The sequence below is a fragment of the Grus americana genome, chromosome 28 (assembly GCF_028858705.1).
Source record: "Grus americana isolate bGruAme1 chromosome 28, bGruAme1.mat, whole genome shotgun sequence".
Classification (NCBI taxonomy): domain Eukaryota; kingdom Metazoa; phylum Chordata; class Aves; order Gruiformes; family Gruidae; genus Grus; species Grus americana.
This window is the reverse complement of record NC_072879.1, coordinates 4,078,656-4,098,054: the sequence shown is the minus strand read 5'-3', so window position 1 is coordinate 4,098,054 and position 19,399 is coordinate 4,078,656. Positions and strand designations below refer to the sequence as shown.

At 50.1% G+C, this 19,399-nt stretch overlaps 2 protein-coding genes across 6 annotated transcripts in view; both read right to left on the bottom strand.

The window, feature by feature from the left end:
* CELF5 (CUGBP Elav-like family member 5) overlaps positions 1 to 9,645 on the bottom strand; it is a 41,927-nt gene extending 32,282 nt beyond the window's left edge. For all 5 annotated transcript variants that reach the window (XM_054805940.1, XM_054805937.1, XM_054805938.1 and 2 more), the window contains exons 1-2: positions 9,317 to 9,645; positions 2,276 to 2,358 (exon numbers count right to left, since the gene is read on the bottom strand). In XM_054805940.1, coding sequence (XP_054661915.1) covers positions 2,276 to 2,358; positions 9,317 to 9,590 — 357 coding nt within the window. In that variant the 5' untranslated portion in view covers positions 9,591 to 9,645. The remainder of the gene's footprint in view (positions 1 to 2,275; positions 2,359 to 9,316) is intronic.
* A 5,532-nt stretch (positions 9,646 to 15,177) lies between these two features.
* LOC129197450 (activated RNA polymerase II transcriptional coactivator p15-like) lies at positions 15,178 to 18,398 on the bottom strand. Its single transcript, XM_054805947.1, has 4 exons — positions 18,255 to 18,398; positions 17,850 to 17,966; positions 17,518 to 17,626; positions 15,178 to 15,747 (listed from the first exon to the last, which is right to left on the bottom strand). Exons 1-4 carry the CDS (start codon positions 18,318 to 18,320, stop codon positions 15,671 to 15,673), a joined length of 369 nt encoding a protein of 122 aa, XP_054661922.1. The 5' UTR covers positions 18,321 to 18,398; the 3' UTR covers positions 15,178 to 15,670.
* Between the last annotated feature and the right edge of the window lie 1,001 nt (positions 18,399 to 19,399).

Below are 19,399 nucleotides of genomic sequence, written 5' to 3'. Positions count from 1 at the left end.
CCAGCAGCGTAGTCCGGTACATTCTGCTCTCTGTCCTGTGCTAAGGTCCTGACTATATTTCTGGTGAGAGGCTTTGCCACGGAGTTCATCAGAAGATGAGCTAGATATGAATGTACAGAGACGAAACTTCACAGCCTTCTTCCCAAAATAAGGAAACAATCAGTTACCTAGCACTCCTGCCTGTGACTCACTTCCGCTGTATTTTCTGTATTCAGATGGGTCAGAGGAATGGGTGATACTGTACAGACACAAGCAAACCAGGCTAAGAAAAAAGGGCTGAAAGCTACCTCAGGTCATCCAGCCCATGTCAAGACCAACTCTATGCACATCAGGATGGAAGTTTGTTCCATTCTGGTAGTAACCATCTCTAAAAGACCACTAAAATGACCAAAGAGAGAGAATCTTGCCTTCTTGGTTATTGAGGGACTTTCCAAAGATAAACTAAATGTGATGGAGTGTATTGCCAGCCTGAAAATAGACAGCTCCAAATGCAGCACAGCTCATTTTCATCTTAATCCTGAAGCTTAATTACACCACATTGCTCATTAACTGTCTCCAGACAAACATGTTCAAAAGTACTCAGCTAGCACAGACTTCTTACTGTTCCCAAGCAGTTTCTTACGCCTCCCCTAACATAAAAAGCCTTTAGATCACCACATCACAGATAAATTGCTGCTTTAAATACTACTCCATGCAGCACTCTATAACCACTGAGAGCACAAACAGCAGAGAACATAGTGAAACATGCAACAAATTCCTGATGTAGAACTGCAGCAAAACTGAGATTGCCTTGAATCCACCGAGCCTCACATGAAGAACCTTTCAGAGCCCCTCTACAGGTACTACGTAGAGACATGTCTGTCTTCTCCGCTGTGTTACAGCACTGTACCGTGACTCATCACTGCTGCTCCTCCATCCTTTGAGTTGTTCTTACAGACTGTCAATTCTGCCCTGGACCAACACACACAGAAAATTACACTGCTTTAGCCTGAAAGACTGACCTTTTCCCCTCACACAAAATTAACTCAAACAGTATTTGAGCACCTGGTTATCTGCACTCTTCCCCCTTGCTGCCCTGAGATAACCTGAAACAGCAAAGATCCTGTTAAGTGGTAATTAAGTTGCGTGCATTTCACAGCCCTCAAATGCCAACACAGGCCCATGTAAAAAGGAAGCACAGGTAAACAAACATGGAGAAGGATGTGTGCGTGTGGAGGTCTTGAAGGGAGCTGGGAGAGGTGAGGGAAGCTATTTGGACCTATATGGGTTAAAAAGGAAATGTTATGGTTAAGAATTCCTAACCCCTCTCCAGAGACCCCTGGTTTACATTAATTATTCTGTTGCCTTGAGCACTCAGGGCCTCCTGTGAGCTTCTGTCTATAAGTACCCAACTCCTCCGCCTACTCACCTCCAAATGAATCCTGCCAACATGCTTGATCAACCCCCTCAGCACAGCAAGGGAATTGCCCAAAGCTCTCAAATCATACCAAAATGGGAATGGTAACAACTCAAAACTCCTTTCAGCTCACCAGCAGGACCCAGGGAGGCAGAGGACTTCCCTGTGAGGAGAGACCTGTTCCACAGCGTCTGGTCTCCTGCGATCCCCGCTGCACTTTGCTCCCAACACCAGCTGTGGAGTGAGTAGGACCCAGGAACAGATCACAGCTATTTCAGCAGTCTCGGTCTCACCTATATAATCCATTTCTCTTCCAAACAACGGGATGTGGCAAGTGTATTTTTTTCTTCTGAGAAGCTGATCCAACTCAGCCACTGCACTAGAAGTCATTTTGGGTCCTGCACAGAGCCACCCAACAAATTGTCCAGGCACCCTGCAGGGCAACAGCAGACTAGGAGCGGATGCACCAGGAAGTTCTGCACACCTGGAGGAAGACACCTTGTCTTGTCTCCCGTCAGCTTCCCAGCGTGCCCACTGTGCAGGCTGGGCCCACACACTTCACCCCAAAGCCCACGGCTCCCTGGTGACAGGGACAGACAGCTGAAGATGTCACGTCACACCACAGAGACCAAAGGGCAGCACAGAAATAGGCTTGGCTGGAGTTATATGGGGCAGTCTTGGCAAGGTGGAGAAAAGAGCAGCAGCTCTGTGAAAAGCAGCGCTGTGCTTTGGCTCCCACATCCCTGTTCTAACCCCCAAACCACAGTTCTCTTTCACAAACAGGAAAATTAATCTGAGCCACTTCTCACTCCCTCCCCTGACAATCTCCCATTCGCCTACCCATGGCACGAGCCCCAGGCACAATTCACTGGGACTTACCCCTGGCAAAGTCTTCTGTTCATGCAGTGCTGTCTGGGCTTTGATGGCAGAGTCTCTGGCACAGTACGTGAGGAACGCACAACCTGCAGTGGACACAGTAAGCGTCAAGTTAGACACGCAATTGCAGAGGCGCATTGACACAACGTTCCTCTTTGGTAACAGCAGGTGACTGAAGTACAAGAACTACAGATGCTGCCCCGTTCCAGCAGACCTCCACCCCAACGTTTCTGCTCAGGTACAGAGGAAGTGCCTAGGACAGCCCTTGTACGAGACCCCGCTATTTTACCGGGGGGGGGGGGGTGGGGGGCGTGTGGGTGTGCACGCACGTGCGTGCGTTTGCTTGCTAATTAAAGGTGCAAATGTTACATAACTTGGATGTGTCAAAGACTCCAGGGAAAAAAGACAAAGAACCAATGTTAAAGGACATGCAGGCCCCATCCAAGGTCTGTTTAGTCATGGAAAAAGGTCCCAGTGAATCAGCTAGGTTTGAAACAGGTGTTAAACAAGGTGAGAGGCAACACGAGAGCAAAACACAAACTAACGTTGCCTGTGGGAGAAACAGCCCAAAACATAAGCATCAGAGGAGATGCAAGGACCAGTATGATTACTGATACAAAAAAAAAAAAAGCAAGGAAAGAGGAAAAGCACTGGGATTTTAGGCTCACATGAAAGTTCCACGATCCAGATTCACAGAATCATGGAAAGCTACAGAAGGAGCTGTGCCATACATACACCCATACAATGTGCACAAACACACACAAATACACATATGCATGACAACGGAAATACAGAGAACAGCAAAGCACAATGGATTCTGCAAGGGCCAACTTAAGAAGCACATAGAAAAGGCCAGATCCTGATATTCTTAGTCAAGATTTGACTCAACATCTTAGCCTAACGGTGGAGCCAAGGAAGATGGGGAGGAATTGTAGCCCCTCCAGGAAGAAGCGGGATCATCTTTGGGTGCTCTGATGCTAAGAATAATCAAATGAAACTAAGCAAAGGAAAAAACTGGCTTGTTATCAAGAAACATTTCCTAGCAGAGAGATTTATTAGACTGTGGAATGATCTCCCCAGGGAAGTGCCTGGAGCTCTGTCACTTGAGTTGTTTCAGATGAGGATGGGCAAAGCACTGGAGAAGAGACTCAAATGCTAGAATGCATCTGACCCCCTCACTCATCCCCCATCTATTTGCAGTGGCATTTCACATCCTAAGCAAACACAGGACACGTCCCTTCAGCTTATTGCTTAATGTCCACGTCCATATTGTTGTGCTGGGGCTGCAGATGCATTGTTATGGCCCAAATAGAGAGGCCTGTTCTTGTGCCCACACCTTCTTGTGCCTGGCTTGGGATACTCCAAAGCTGCTTCAGCTCTCCATGGATGCAAAGGTGGATGCAGGACAGGGGCTGTCAGGATCTCTCCCCTCCACCTCAGAGTGACTCCATGGTACACAACGCTTTTAGGCCACGTGGAAGCCAGTTGCTCAGGACAATCCCGACCCATGGCAACAAGATTATGCTGTTCTTCCATCCCAAATCCAATAAGTTGCTGCAGCTAAGCAAAGCACATCTGTCCTCACAGCTCTTGCTAGGGAAAAACAACCCTCCACAAACAGCACACAAGTATTAGATATCCCTAACAGGTAATTAAAGCTCCTTATTGCCCAGGTTTTGAACCAAGAATGCTGCAGCAAGGCCAGACGTGGGATTACTGGATAATTTAACAAATGCAGTGAGGCCAGGAAGTATGCAGGTAACCTTCACTTCTCATGGCAAAGGCAGCTAGCTCTACTGGGGGCGGGGGGGAAAGCACCCCTTTGCTATTGCTCTCCCCTTGCCAACTGCTGTGACGTCAAGCATCGGGAAAAGCCTCAAAAGCGCCTGTATAGCCAGAAAGCCCAAACCCTATTTCTAACAGATTTGGAGGCCTGGTCACCAAAGTCCCAAATGCAGATGCTTGCCCGATTCCACCTGCTGCTCCAGTCTGCTACTTTGCAAGTCACACAAGACCCATTCTAAGATAATCAGGGTCAGGTTTAGCACACAAAAATTTCAAGTCAGGAGATGGGAATAAGCAATTTATTCCACCGAGAGCTTCAATACATTGATACCATGTCCATGTGCAATGAAGACACCATCCTTGCCTCAGGAGAAATAGCCATCAAACCTAAGAAAACTAAGTATAGGAGAGGAATAAGTCTGCATGAAGCTACCTGCTGAGCACTAAAACCCACTCCCTGAGTCCCAATTCCAGTGCTCAGGAACATCAAAACTGAGGTAATACACACCGGCAGGCTCAAAAACCTCAGGCCATGGTAGGACAAGGATAAAATGAGGGTTGGACAGAGGTGCACCATTTAGTGGGGATAAAGGAGAGACACTCCTCACGCAGGGAGAGTTATTTTGCAAGGTACTGTCATCATGCCAGATCAGGGATTTGTAAAGCCCAGCAACACCTACATGCATCAGCACCAATCCAAAAAGTGCCATGAATCCTCTCCCTAGAGCCCTTCAGTCCTTCTCTTCCCTACAGAAAAGGCAGCCTAAAATGCTGTTTATCTTTTAGGTGCTTGGGTATCTGTACCAAGAGGTAGCAGCCTCTGGAGACAGAAGCATCCTGCAGCTATGGAGTCTGAAGATGCCTCACTCAAACCTCCTGCCTCACTCCCAGGGCAATCCTTGCTGCTGTCCTGCTTTTCAGTGATGTGGACATTTGTTCACCAGGAGACAGCTTGTACTCCCTCCTTTCACACAGGCATAAACAGCACTTGGGCAGTCTCTAACAACAGGCTGTGTCTGGGCTGGACAAGCAAGCCTATGGGCACAGGACAGCCTTGTCCACTTCTCCATCCCTGAGCTCTCCATGTCTTTAAGCTTTCAGGACTATCAGCTCATTCATTTCATCTCATTCCTGCTTCCCAAATGGCAGGAATTTGGGAGGCTGTATTGGCTGTGGAAAGGAAGGAGCTAAAGAGGTCACCTATGTCCTTTGGAAAACATGATTACTGTCCTCCATAGACAGATGTTTTGGAGGTAAGATGCAGAAGTCGATTCTATTCTCTTTGCAAAGTCCTGGTCAGAAATACAGAAAGGGGTTTTGCAGAAACAGTACACTCTAAGCCTAACTGTGTAAACAAATATTTGGGAAAAAGAATCTTCCTTCCTGAAGGGACGTTCTCTCTTGCAAACTAACTCTTCAGCTACTCCTTAGGATGCAGCAAGTGAAGCACCAGGCATTTTCCACAGCCTCCTCTTGTCCCCCTGCCTTTGCCCAGGTGCCAAAAGCATACAGAAGTACCAGAGGCTCAAGGAAAGCCACATTTTCCCAGCTAAGAAGGGTTTCCATGCTGTGATAGGACCCTGCTTACCATGTCTCTCATAGGTTCTTCAGGCTTCTAAAACTTTGAGCCTGACAGAGTCACCCAGGGATTCACTCAACAGTGAGATGTCCACAGAGGTGCAAAGGGTCCAGTCACTCTCACTAGGTTTTCTCACGTCCGCATTTCCTGCTTTAGTTAACAGCAAACTCAGGTCAACAGACTCATGCCCCTTTGGGCACTTCTAACACCAAGTCAGTTATGCCTGCTGAGACGTAGGACATGCTGTTAAAAAGCGCTCAGGGTGTTAAAAAGTGCTGGCCTTGAAGGTTCCAGGCACCCAGCCAGGGTGCTGTTGATGATCCAGTCATGGAACGGGGAAGCACAACAGCACCCAGAGCACTGTCTATAAAATCAAGCTGTTACAAGTCCTAAATGGGGGAACTTGGATCAGAGCTGCTGCTGGACAGTGAGAGCTGTGAGTGCCACTGGCCAGGGACACCTCCACCATTGTCTGCTTTCTCCGAAGACTTCTTTTGTATGATTTTCGAGTCTAGATTATGATTGTTATATTGACATAGCAAACCAATATTAAAATCTGACCCGATCTGCAGGAGGCCCAGGTGATTAGAAATCATAAGTTGTATTATAAATAAGCGGTGAGCTTATCTACAAGCCTGCAGAAGCCGAGTCAAAACTCAGCTGCCAGTGAGGCAAGTTAGGCTGAGGTCATTATTGCCTCCTTGCCCTTTGGAAAAGCCACCCATCTGTCTACACACTGTATGCTTCTCCACACACCCTGCAAAAGAGCTGCTCCTGTCCCTGCCACCCCCCTGCAGTTCAGTATAGTATCTCACATTCCAGAATCTCTCCACTTTCCCTACCATGGGTACTGATAGGAAACCCATGCGGGAGTGCACAGCTGACACTCGCGGAGGAACTGCCTTCTGCCCAATCCTGTAACACAAGGCCAAAAATTTCCTCTTGATTCTCCCTGCTCGGTCTCCTCCTCCAAAAGCCTGTTCAAATGCCTCTTCCCATGAAAATATTAGCTTTAAGACAAACACTGCCATTAACATGCAAATGTATCTGTGATTAACATCAATAGAAAAACTGCCTCGTGAACAGTATTAGGAGGCTGAAACAGTATCAACTACCAGTAGTCAGGTTGCTGAGACATGAATAGTTGTGCACTAACAAAACCATTTCATAATGGTGCTCATGTTTCTGGCAGGCCTGTAAGATCCCCCTCTGCCTCCAGTGAATTCATCAGTTCTCAGCACCTGTACAGAACAGCCCTAGCTAGCTCTTGGGCTCTCAGACTCTGCAGCCCAACTCACCCTCTCCTGCCCCTGGCCGGCCTTTTCCACCCTTCCCTCCTCCCTGGGGGCAGAGGCAGTAGCTCAGCTCCATGTCAAGCTGCAAGGGATTGCAAGAGGAGCTTCTGGGCTTTACCAGCAGCGCTGGCTTCTCACACAACTGCTTCTCCCCATTTAGGGAAAGAAAGGGAAAAAGCAGATGGAAGCTGCATGTCAGCTGTCAATTGGATCTCGCTGCAGATCAGGGAACATGGGGAGAGAAAACTGAATCTGCTATTACAACTGCCCCAGAAACATTATGGCTTCAGTATTGCCGAAGCCTTCCCCTGACCAGGGGCTGTGAAGCCCTGGCCAGCTCCTGTGGCAGTGCTTCAGGCCGCTGTGGCTTCTGAGTCAGGTCCGGCACCCTCCAGGCCTGCTGATGCTAACAGGAGCTCCTCGCCAGGCTGGCCTTCTTGCCTGGAGCCTAAGCCACCGCAGCCAGACCTGATAAGATGGGAGGGGAAGGCTTGGGTCAGGGCTGGCTGGATTATGGGTCTAATTTCTTTGCTGCACGCTAAACCCCCCCCACATCCTTGTGGAGGAATGACTTCTTTTGAGAGGTATATTGCCTATTCCCAAACCAGGTTGAGGGTTTACATGTAAACCCATGCCACCAGGAAAGGAATCCTAATCTTTTACTTAGTACAAAATGGGGGGGGGACGACACGACACAGGGAAAAATGAAGATGTGTGGAAATGACTGTACAATAGCCACCAGAAGAACCTACACATCTCTACGGCCTTTTCTGGACAGAACAGAGCACCAACAACCCCTGACCAACACCTGCATCCGCTCAAAAATGTCAAAACCAAAGGGATATTTTTTTTTGGCTGCAGGAATCCTGCATTTAGCAGCAAGTTAATGTCACACAGATCTGGCTAATACCAGTGCTGCCCCCTCTAATTTCCATATCTAAGTGGCAGATCCCTAGAATATGTCTCCTGCCTGGAACCTGACCTCAGACCACACAGTCTATATTTAATACGTCAACTGAAATGAAAAGTGCAATTGCCTCTTGCCTCAGGCCCATTCTCCTTCTCACTGGGTTTGAAACCTGGCAACTCACTGTCAGATGGTAGCAGGTTTGGAGTCAGTCCCCTGCACACAGACACATAAGCACATGGCATTTTGGTTCTGAAGTCCCAACCAGACATACTTCTTCAGCTACATTCAAGCCAGCCCAGCTCCCACAGGCTCCACGAGGAAGCGTCTTCCTTTTGTGTTGGGGTTAGATTTGGCCTTTTGTTTGAAAAGAAACTTATTTTTCTATTGTCCCCTTCCCTCTCCATTCAGTCTAGAATGGTTCAAGCTGCCACAGCACTCATAGTTTTTCTTACCTTTCCTCCTAAATCTGAAACCAGAGGCATCAGGACTGAATGCAACCTATACTCCCTCCAGCGTGCACCAACACATGACCCCATCACGAAGCGTTTTAGGGCACAGAGGCCCAGCCTGAGCACTGACAGCTTTCAAGGCACTTACTGAAGGTTCCCCGCAGGCTTGCTCTACGTGTGCCAGGGAACGATGCTGCGATCACTCTCTCAGATCTCACAGCAAATGGGCTCCGTGAATTCCCATTCACGGCTGGAGCTGTGGTGATCACAAGATCCCAAACACCTGCTGGGGGTGAGCAGGAGCCGCTCCACATCCAGAACGCGACAGCTTTTCAAAATACAGCTTTCAAATACAACAATAAGTGCAGCTAAACAAGCCTCCTCGAACTTTTTAGCACACACTAAAGGTCTTTCAGCGAAGAAAGCCCCCTCATCTACCCCAATCTGTCATCAAGAAGGCCCCTCTCTATCCCAAATGCCACTGGCAACAGCAGATTTGCGGCCGATATTCTTTGTTACGCGGATTTTAAAACCGTAGCGCCGTATTCCTGCCTGGGAGGAGGTCTGAGCCCACCGGGAGGACGGCTGGCCGCTCACCGAGGGCTCCCGTTTCAGCCCCAGCTGCTGCGACCTGCAGCATCCTCAGTCTGCCCCACTCCGCACATCGGCGCCTTTGTCACAGCACCCCACGCACCGGCGCGACCGGCGCCAGGCCCCGGGCTACCAGCGGGGTGCCGGGACCGGGGCAGGAGGGCTGCGCGGGCACCGCCGGGCTCCGCTGGGCCCCGGCGCCAGGATGCCGAATCGTACCCGGGCCCCGGTGCCGACCCCCGCCCGTGGGCGCCGGGAATGCAGACCCTTTCCCGGGCAGCGGATCAGGGGGAAGGGGGGCGGGGGGGGAGCAGAGGCAGCACGCCGCGGTGGGTCACGCGTGAACCGACCCGAGGGCGGGCGGGGGCCGGTGGGACCCGCCGCCCTTTGTGCGCGCCCCGGGGAGCGGGCCGTGCCGTGCGGGGCCGGGCTCACCCTTGTGCATGCCGGTGTAGCGGTCCTTAAGCACGGTGAGCTCGTAGATCTTGCCGAACTGCTCGAAGAGCGGCTTGAGGTCCTTTTCCTCCAGGTTGCGCGGAATCTGCCCCACGAAGAGCTTGATGGCATCCAGGTCCTTCATGCTGTCGGGCTGCGCGGGGGGCTCCGCGCCGCCGCTGCTGCTCATGGGGGAGGCTCGGCGCGGCGGCTGCGGCGCTGGCGGGAGCGGCGGCGGCTGCCTCCTCGCCTCGCCCTCGGTGAGTCTGGCCATGCCCCGCGCCCGGCGCGGCTACGGACGGGGGAGGCAGCGCGGCTGGGAACGGCCCCGCCGCCAGCGCCGCCGCCGCGGCGCCACAAAGAGCCGCTCCGCGGCGCCCCCTGCCGGCCCGCGGGTGGCAGCGCGGGGCCAAGGCGGGGCGCGGGGCCCAGGGGAGGGGCGGAGGGACCCCCGAAAGAGGGGCGCGGGGGGGGGGCCGAAAGCCAAGAGAGGGTCCCCTTGGCGGGGAGCGCTACGGAAGCGCTTGCAGCCATGGACGAAGGGGCAAGGCAGCTTCGACTGCATCCTGAGGGCCGAGGAGGAGACACAACACCCATCTCTGGGGCCAGAGAAGAGGCGTATGTCTAGGGCCTAAGTTCCAGAAACACTGAGGCCCTGGGAGCAATAGGCTGTGTGTGCTGAGCAGGACTGGGAGGTATTATTTGTAGGACCTGGTACTTATCTCAGAAGGACAAATTGTCATCAGCTGTCAGGAAATTAGGCATTAGAACTTCTTCCAAAATAAAAGCTTGCTCTTGTACTGCTAACAAGAGACAAGGCAGAGTGCCCTTCCACATCCATATCAGAAATCAGTGTTTGGCCCCTTTTTCTCAGTATCTCAGCACCAGGGTCTGGAGGAAAAAAAATTATTTAAAGCACAATATTTTCTAGCACAGCCCTCCCCCAAAGTGACAGGGGACTGAGCACCAGTCCTGGAGGGGGCTTAGCTGCCACGGGAAGCAATATACGGCCCCAGGTCTACAACCCTGACCAGGTATCTCTGCCCCAGGCCCTCGTGGGGCAAAGCCCCCTTTCTTTTGAGAAGCTCAGCTCCCTCCTAACTGTGGCTTGGCAGAGGCGTTTCCAGCTAGGTCCCATTCAGACTGTGCCAGATGGTCAGAAGCTGGCCGCGTATCCACATTGAAGCAGCCATTATTGCTACCAGGGTCCAATCTGACTCCTCACACAAGGATGTGGATTGCTCTCCCACCAGCTTCTCCAGTTCTGACAGACAAGGGGAGGCAGCAGGGGATGTCAGTGCTCTGAGCAGCACAGTCCAGGTGGCCCAGGCCACCTCATCTCTCTGCTCCACCTCTGTTACGACAGGGTGATGCTGAGGCATAGCACACCCAAAGCTCACGTTCCTCAAGGAGCGGCTGCCCTCAGCAGGACAGCTGCAGGGGCACAGCCCAACTCAGCTCTGCTGCCCACAGCCACACACCGTCTGCACATCCCACAGGGCATTTCCTCTGCTGCATGCACAGCTCTTGTCATCACGCCATACATTTTGGCCTGTCATCCTGCCCCGGTGTCCCTGATGAATGGACTTCTGTGCCCTCGTGCTGGAAGGAGGGAAGGGGTGTGTTTGATGGATTGTTTGCAGAGATAGCTTTGGCAGAGCCAGGTGCTCAGCTCTGCTGAGCGTGCCAGGCCTGAGGCATTACAAAGGACTGTGGTGCAGGCACAACCCAGCCTCTCTTCCCCTTGTTTATCTCTCTGCTAGGAGCTTTCTGCCACCTCCCAGTCACTACTCATGCCCTGGATCCTGCAGATAGGTGGAGGCAGTGAGTAGAGGAAGGGACCCTGCTATCCAACACATACACCCAGTGCAACAACAGCTCCGTGCTCCCACACTGCAGCCCAATTCAGCAGACTCTTGCCTGCTCCCCAAGTCCCATCCTCCTTCCTAACCCCTCCCCACATACAAGCTCACACAGCTCACCTCCCAGAGCACTGGCTCAAATACTATCCAGATCTATTACGCTTGATTTTTACCCAGAAAGGTAGAGGGCTGACTCTAGGGCCCTGCAACAGGAGATACTTGCAGCAGGTTTCAATGCTGATATCTGCAGGAAAAGTTAGGAAAAAGGGGGTGGGTTATTAGAGGAAGAAGAGGGGTCCCAATCCTAGGGAGCAGAGGGAGGAACTGAGAGTACTGTTCACTGTATGAGCACCCACCTGGCTCCCAGGCTAAAGTCGTGGCAAGAATGACAGATGCCCCTGCAGAACCAGAGGCACACGCTGGCCCTCATCAGGAAAGCACTGTGGATTCATTCCTCCTCTCTTGTGCTCAGCAGAGAAATCTCAACCCTTCTCCAAGCTAGTTTTGTACCCTTCTTTCTCTAGCCCTGGCTATTGTTTCTACCTGTGTGTGGAGCTGCCAGAACACTTATTCAGGGCCAGCAGGTACAAGAGCCTGCAGTTTGCATCAGCTTTTCACTGAAATGGACTCAAAAGGCCCTCAACTTTCTGCAGCCTTGCCTGAACCCAGGGGCCATTGCAAGGTGTCTCAAGACTCTTACTGTAGAGCTGCTTCGTGTTTGAGGATGGTACCACTCCTAAAAAAAAATCACCCTAAAGAAAGATAACTCCCCACACTGGTCAAACTTTCTGTTTACATCTCTTGCAGAGACTGCAGGGTTCTACCATCTATTTGGAAGCCACAGACGCATCAGCTGGGAAGCCCATGACAAGTCAAGCTGTTCTCATTTTTTAACAGCTGCAAACATATAAGGCAGTCTTAAAAACAAGAGACCTTTATCATAACAGCAGCAAACCTCACCTTGGATGAATCACGGCTAAGCAATTAATGTTTTCAAGCACCTTTCTATGCCTAGCCTGCTTTTTCATGTCAGCTGCTGCAGCACAAGCTGCTCTAGGCTTTTGTTGCAGCGTGAGGGACCCAGTGCCTCAGGTGGAAAGTGTCTATTTAGAGGGAAAGATATATCCAGTATCTTTTAGAGTCCACAAATGGACATATTATAATCACCCCGACTGCAGTAGAGAAAAACAGACATGAAGATACTGCTGGTAAATGAAAACTGGAACAGCTGTCAATCAGCACCTGGAAAGAGTTTACAGAGCCAGACAAAGAATTATATACCACAGTAACAGGATTAAGGGGTAGATAAAAGATAGTCATAGCACTAAGAGAGAATGAAGAAGGGAAGTGACAGGTCACCTTTGCAGATTAAGAAGAAACATGTTGCATCTGTCACTGAGGAGGCTGCAAGGGGGAGCTAGAAGGGGCACAGCAGAGCTCAGATGTATGATTCCCAGAGGATGAAGGAACAGATTCTGCCCAAACTGGAGACGCTGCTTCAAAAAAGAACTGTTAAAAGAAAACTACATTGTGTGCCCAGGAAGTTTCTCTTCTGCAGAGAGACATTTGCTAGTGAAACCCCCCCCACAAACCAGGGTGTTTTCTTTAAGCACATCTATACTGTCCTGGCTTCTTGTGACATATGTTTGTATTTAGATGGGGGGGGGCGGCAGCTTAAGATAAAAGGTGACGAGGTCTAGTCCAGTAGCCCAAATTTGAGAAGGGCTCAAACAAAGGACAGAGGAATAGCAAGGTACACTTTGCATTAGGAGTGCCTGCCCTTTCCTTCCAGCTCCTAAAGGAATTGAGGGATGGAGAAAATACAAGCTGGAGCTCTGAATTTCCACATCACCTAGGCGACTGCACTTGAGGCAGGAAATCCTCACAACGGTCCAGAAAAGAGGAGGGGGAATGATCTTTCAAGGCTCCTTCAAAACAATCTGCCTTCCCTTATGTATTTGCTCCCCAGGCTGAAGAGCCAAAGGACTAGTTAAGAGAGTCCTGGCAGAAAATATCCAAGCAACAATGTAGTATCTCAAGAAGATTAAAGCTCATTCCTGTAATGTGACTGTTTCTGGTCTGGAGCAAAAGGTTCTGCAGAGAAAACTGCTCCAAGACAGCCAGATTAACAGCTTAAGGGAAAAAACACCCTCTCCGTGTAAAAGAATACAACTTGCTATAAGCTTTCATCCTCTTTTCTTTTCCAAGACCTTGCTGTTTACCTTTCATCGAATATCTGTTATCCCAACCAATTTAAGATTAAATTTTTTAAATATTTTAAACTTTGCAACAAACCAAAATTTAACAAAGTTTTAAGGCTTGTGGATTTTATGACCAGAAGCTGTCTATAACAGTGGGCAGATTGGACATGAACATCAAAGATTCCAGCTATTTTCCTGATCCAAGAGCAGCTGTTCTTTGAGGATTTAAAAAAAAACAAACAAATAAACAACACCTTGTTGCCTGTTACACAAAAAGTTTGTGTTATTTGCAAACTGTTTCTTCCAACACTTGAAAGCAAGCTAGTCAGAAAACAATGGAACATGGCCTTCCTTTCCCAATTAAGGGGAGACCACTCATCAGCTCTAGAACCATGCAACATTCAATTGAGCTTATCAAGTTCAGTTTGGACCTGTTTTTAAATCAGCAAAGACATTAAGCTCTGCTGATTTGATCTGGCTTCTCCCTCTGCCCCCCAAACACTCCTGGAGCATGCATCATGCACGGAGATGGTTGTTTCTGTCACATGCTTTAGCCTGGCTACCCCAGGGCTGGGACAAAATAAAAGGACTGAGCATCCCAGCATCTTGGGTTCATACCTACACCATCTGCTTCTCTTTCACATCTTTCTTTTTTGTAAGTTATGTTGCCATTACCTCTAGTCTCTGAACACTGTATTAAGACATTATGTGATAAATATTCCATGGGAATAAGCTTACAGCATGAGCAACCTGGCTTCGGGACACAGTCTAGTATCCTCATGCTTTCTCACTTGAGAGAGAGAAATGTGACACTTGACTAAAGAATAGCTGAACACAAGATTAGAGAAGAAGGCTTCAGTCATCAAGTCAACCCATCTCCACCCCTGCTCCAAGCAGCTACAGCACTGAGCCCTTCAAAATTTAAGAGACAGTTTTATGAAGAAAGATTTTTTTTTCTCCTGCTATCCCTAATGAAAGGTTAATCCAACAGTTACAAATTCAGCATTTAGGAAAGCCTAGTTTCAATTCACTGCTCCACCCCACATCTTCCACACCACCCTGAGCTGTTACAGCCCCACCACCTCTATAGCAAGGGCCTTAGTACCTCCTACTTCACCAAGGTGTTGCAAGTGTCAGATATATTTAAGAGCATGAAGCATTCAAATACTATGGAAACCAGGGCAAGAGAAAAACCAAAAATAGATGGAAGACGCAAGCTGTTGAAAAGTCTGGAAAAGTCTTGCTGAGGAAGGCTGTGCTCGCTGCAGCTGATCCCAGAGTGGGATCCATTTAGAGCTCAAGCATAAAATATCCTCTCTCCACTCTTTCCTTAGCTTCTCATTTTTCTCTGCCACAGGGAAAGGAATATTCTTTTTCCTCCTTAGGTCTTTAATTTCCCCTCTATTTAACAGGCTTCCTAATTACCAGTTCCTTTGAATGATTCACATTCTAGCTTGCCCTTCCCATGACCTGGAATAGACCACTGTCTGACTGTTTCTGTATAGCAGGATTACTGGGAACATATCTACAGAGCACTCTCCTTCTGAAAGGGAAATCCAACAGCAACCTACAAAGAAGGGTGCCTGAAACAAAGAGTTGAGGTGCCAGCCTGTGAAACACTATGCCTCTCCTTTTTATAATGCAAACACATTTATTGTGCATATTCACCTCTACAGACAAACCCGTTGCTCAAGTATAATAATCCCTTTCTTCATTCAAAAAACCCCAGCCCCCCCAGAATCCCACAAAACCCCCTCAAAACAAACAAAAAAAACCCACAACACCCCCCTCTCCCCTCAAAAAAAACCAAACCCAAAACCCACCAAACCACCCTCACCAACACATAAAGTACTTGAAATAGCCAGAATGACATGTGGAGGAAACATAGAGGATGTCAACGTGAGGTATACAACCATCTTACTCAACAGTCAACCAAGTGAAAGACAGTAACAGATGCAGAGCAGTTAAAGCATCCCACAAGGCAGACTGAAGCCAGCCACCCCTGGAAAGCCAGGTCAGGGTCATGTCTCTCACCAGCACAGACCAAGTCTGCGTGAGATCAGAGGTGCTGCCGCCTCATTTCACAGCACTGGCTCTAGTTCCAGGTGCTCATTACAGGCTACTTCTTGAAAATAGAAGACTCTCTGGTCTTTTCAGCATGACCACCAGCTCAATGAGGAAACCCCAGCAAGGTGAGGGGAAGGCTTCAGATGAGAATCCTTAGCTTTATAGTTGTCAGTGCACTTAAGGGAAAGGAAACAGATCAAAGGTGTCCAAGATTCTTCATCTTATTATTTCTTGACCACAGCATCGATCTCAGGAATGATCTCCTTCAGCTGGTTCCACTGTTCTGCAGACAGGGCAATCCCTAGAAACAACGGGAGAGGTTTCAGAGGAGGCACTTGGTAAGCATTGAGTAGCACACCAGACTGGCTCCTTCAGACTAGCTACAGAAGGGAAAGTTGGAATCTGAAGCAGAGGCACGGACCAGAAACAGAAGCAGCCTAAAAGGCATGGCAGTTGTGCCAGCATTTCAGCGTCCATATTGAGAAGTACTCAATGCTATCACTGAAGCACGATGTGAGAATATAAGCTCAAACTGCCTTTCAAGAGTCCCCTTATAGCCTATTCCCTACTACAAATTCCCACCCACATGAGCTGGGAAGAAATTTTAGGAGAACCTTACTCCACACAGCAGTTAGGACATCATCCTTTCAACTGCCCAAAAGAAATAATGCCAACTCTAGCTCTATTTAAAAAAACAAACAAACAAACAAACAACCCAAACCCAAAGAAAACCCAAAAAATCCCCTGCTGCTAACAAGAAATCATCAGTGTGGCTTAAACACTAGAGAAGAACTGGCTTCTTTTTAGATCCAGCAGAGAAGGTCTTGATGTCCTGTTCCTCTCCTTTACAAAACACACACAGTAGTCAAATTGCTGTACAGGTTCCAGCCAGATGTTGTCAACCTGTTCCTTTTGGCTTTGTTAATAAAACTTGGGCCCTAGTTCTTTAATGTGATTCTTAAATTCTCTAGATAAAGATCAGGGACCAAGGACTCTTGAGAAAAAACAGCAGAGGCAGTATTTAAATGAAAAAACATTTCTTCATGATCTCTGTTTTAACTGACAGATCTTTGGTCTTACATTGTGGGTGTGCTTTTTCCAGCCTGGAAGGAGTCCACAATGCTCCTTTCCCTCTCTGCCCCCCAATGGCACAGAAAAGCTTGAGGGCTTTGCTTCCCATTTTCATTACAATGTACATAGTTCCCTTTAAGTGAGTAATTTATACATGTAATTGCTCTGAAGAAAATTAATTTCTGGAAGGAAAAACCATGCTTAGTGGTTACAAAGCAAACCAAGCTGAAAGAAATTCGTCTGCCCTGACACAAAAATCTATAGCAAGGATCAAAAGGTGTCTCAAGAAACCCCACATTAACTGAATATTTGCTGGGCACAACACACAGGACAGGTGAAAAGAGTCCAGGGCCTGTGACCTATGAGGCAAGCTGGCAAGTCACTGTCAAAGTCCCAAAGCAAAAGGCCTAAGTTGACTCATCAGTTGAATAGCTCTGGAGAAAAACGTGACTTGGTAGGGATCCAGAAGGGTCTTAACCTTCCTGTCCCCACTTATATAGGGAAGGATGGATTTACTTCTGGGATGCTCTCCCTGCCAAGCACAGCTCCACAATTACAGATTAGGGGCAAACACACAGAATGCCACCTTTTTGCCCTAGGCATCACCAGTACCAAAACACAAGTTTGTCAGCTAGGACACAAGGAAGCAACATCAGAGCCAGTGTTTTCAGCCACCACTCCTCCACCTTGCAGCTCTGCCCCTGCCAACAGCCAGAGAAAGGACGGGTGATCAGAGGTGGAACCAGTCCTGCCAAGCTCCAGATCTCACCAGAGGCTCACACTCACTCATTCTTTGTGCTTTTCTTCAGTGGTTGCCACCCAAGCTGAGAAAGTGCTAAACCATCCCATGTGGTTTGCTCAGCTCCCCAGTCCCTCAGTGTGGCATGCACCAGTCTCCCTGCCACCAAGGGAGACACGCTAAGCCAGAGCTGGAGAGTCGGCAGCCGAGGCAGAGAGGCCAGCATGGCCCCCAGTCGCTGCCTAGCGAACACAGTTGTACCTTTCCTCCCCGGTTTCATGTTGCCCTCCTTGTCAGCGTAGAACTCCCTGATGTCCACAAGAACCTTCCCCTTGAAGCAGGACACTCTGACGTAACGCATCTTCCCAATCTGTGGTGACACAGAGCCTGAGTTAAACCCAGCCCTGCAACAAGCTGCTCCTCAGCCCATAGGGCCAGTTGGGTCACTCAGTGTGCCAGAGGCCTAGCAAAGGAACAGCCAGGCACCCCAGGCAGCCAGCTCAGCTACAAAAATGCTCTGCTACAAGGAGAGCAGGTAGAGGGGAGCCCTGTGAAAGGAGGAAGACCCTAGAGCAACTCCCTACCCTCCATACCTGGAACATACCCTCCTCTTCACTGCCTCGTTCCAAAGGTTTTTCTGCCACTTTTGAAGGTTTAGCGTCTGTTTTCAGCCTTTTCTCTGACTTAGAAGACATTTCTTTCTTTCTTTTCTAGAAAGAGAGATCACCAGTTTGAACAGCCTGGTCTGAGGAGCCACAGCCTTTCTCCTGGGCTGTGCCTGAGCCTCCACAGCACACCAGTTTCAGGGTCCACGGGTGAGACACGCGTGCTAGCGGGCACACCGCAACTGCCAGGCACCTCTGCTGCTGGTGGCTGGGAGAAGGGGCACCACCAGGCCGTTTCCCTGCCTGCCCCGCGGTGCGGGGCTGCCCTCAGGACCGAGACCCGACCGGGAAGCTCTGCTGGCAGCTCTCCCTTTCTCCGCGGGATGGCAGTACCTTCCCCTCTCCCTCCGGGCCGTTCTCGGAACTGCTCGTCCCCGCCAACTCCTCAGCCTTGGGCATCCTGAGGGAACAGCTGAGGGAAGAGCCGCGCCTCACCGCCGGGCCCGCGTGAGGTGAGGTGAGGAGAGGAGAGGAGCGGGGCGGGGCGGGGCGGGGCAGGGCCGGGCGGGGCGGGGCCAGCCCTCCCCCGCGCTGCTCTTGCCTGACAGCGCGCGGCGCCTGCAGCAAGCAGCCGGCCCGCGGCTTTCTCGAAGAGCCGAGCCCCGCCAATCCCGTGGCTGGCTGCTCTTCCCCCCCCCCCCCCAATCCGGCCAATCGCAGCGGCGCTGCCCGCCCGCCCATCCCCTGGGGGCGGCCCGGCCGCGGCCCCCCCCCGGGGCTCGATTTGGGTTTCCGAGAGCGCCGTTCCCTCCGCGCCGAACTGGGCCGGCACCCTCAAGGCCTGCGGGGCCCCAGACAGCAGGTAACCGCCGCCGGGCTGAGCCCAGGGCGCGTGTGGCTGTACTGCCCGCCGGCACCAGAACGTGCTCCAGCCACCTCGGAACCAGCCCTGCCCCAAATCACCGTCAGGGAACGGCGTTCCCGGGGCCTGGCAGCCGCTCCGAGGCCCGGCAGCCGCTCCGAGGCCCCGGCAGCAGAGGCTCGGCCACTACGAGGCGGCAGAAGGTAAAGGATAACCCGGTCTCTCCCCTCCTGTTGTGGTTAGCTCGGTTTCCTACTCTACAGCTGTGAGCACCGCGGTTTGTAAGACTCGGACTGATGTCTTGCAGTGTTTACAATGGGAAGCGATAGCGTGTAAGTGTTCAAAAAGTCATTTGGTAATGGCAAGAGGCACAACAATCTACCACTAGCGTACGCTGCGTTGGCTTTTCATGGTATTGAAGATGTCTTGCATAGAAACTTTAATTGCTTCAGATCAGCATGAACCTTTCAAATAAATGGGAATTTGCTCACCTCAAGGTGCTGGAAATTTGCAAATGTTTTCTGTCATACTACTTTACTTTTGACTATATAGAAGGGTTGATGTAAGCTCTTAAAACGCGTGCATTTTCTCCCTTTTTGGAGCAGGTCTATTCCTTCAAATAATGCAAAGAGATTCCAGTTTTTTGAGCTTGCAGCAGCAAATAGTTCTCCAACAA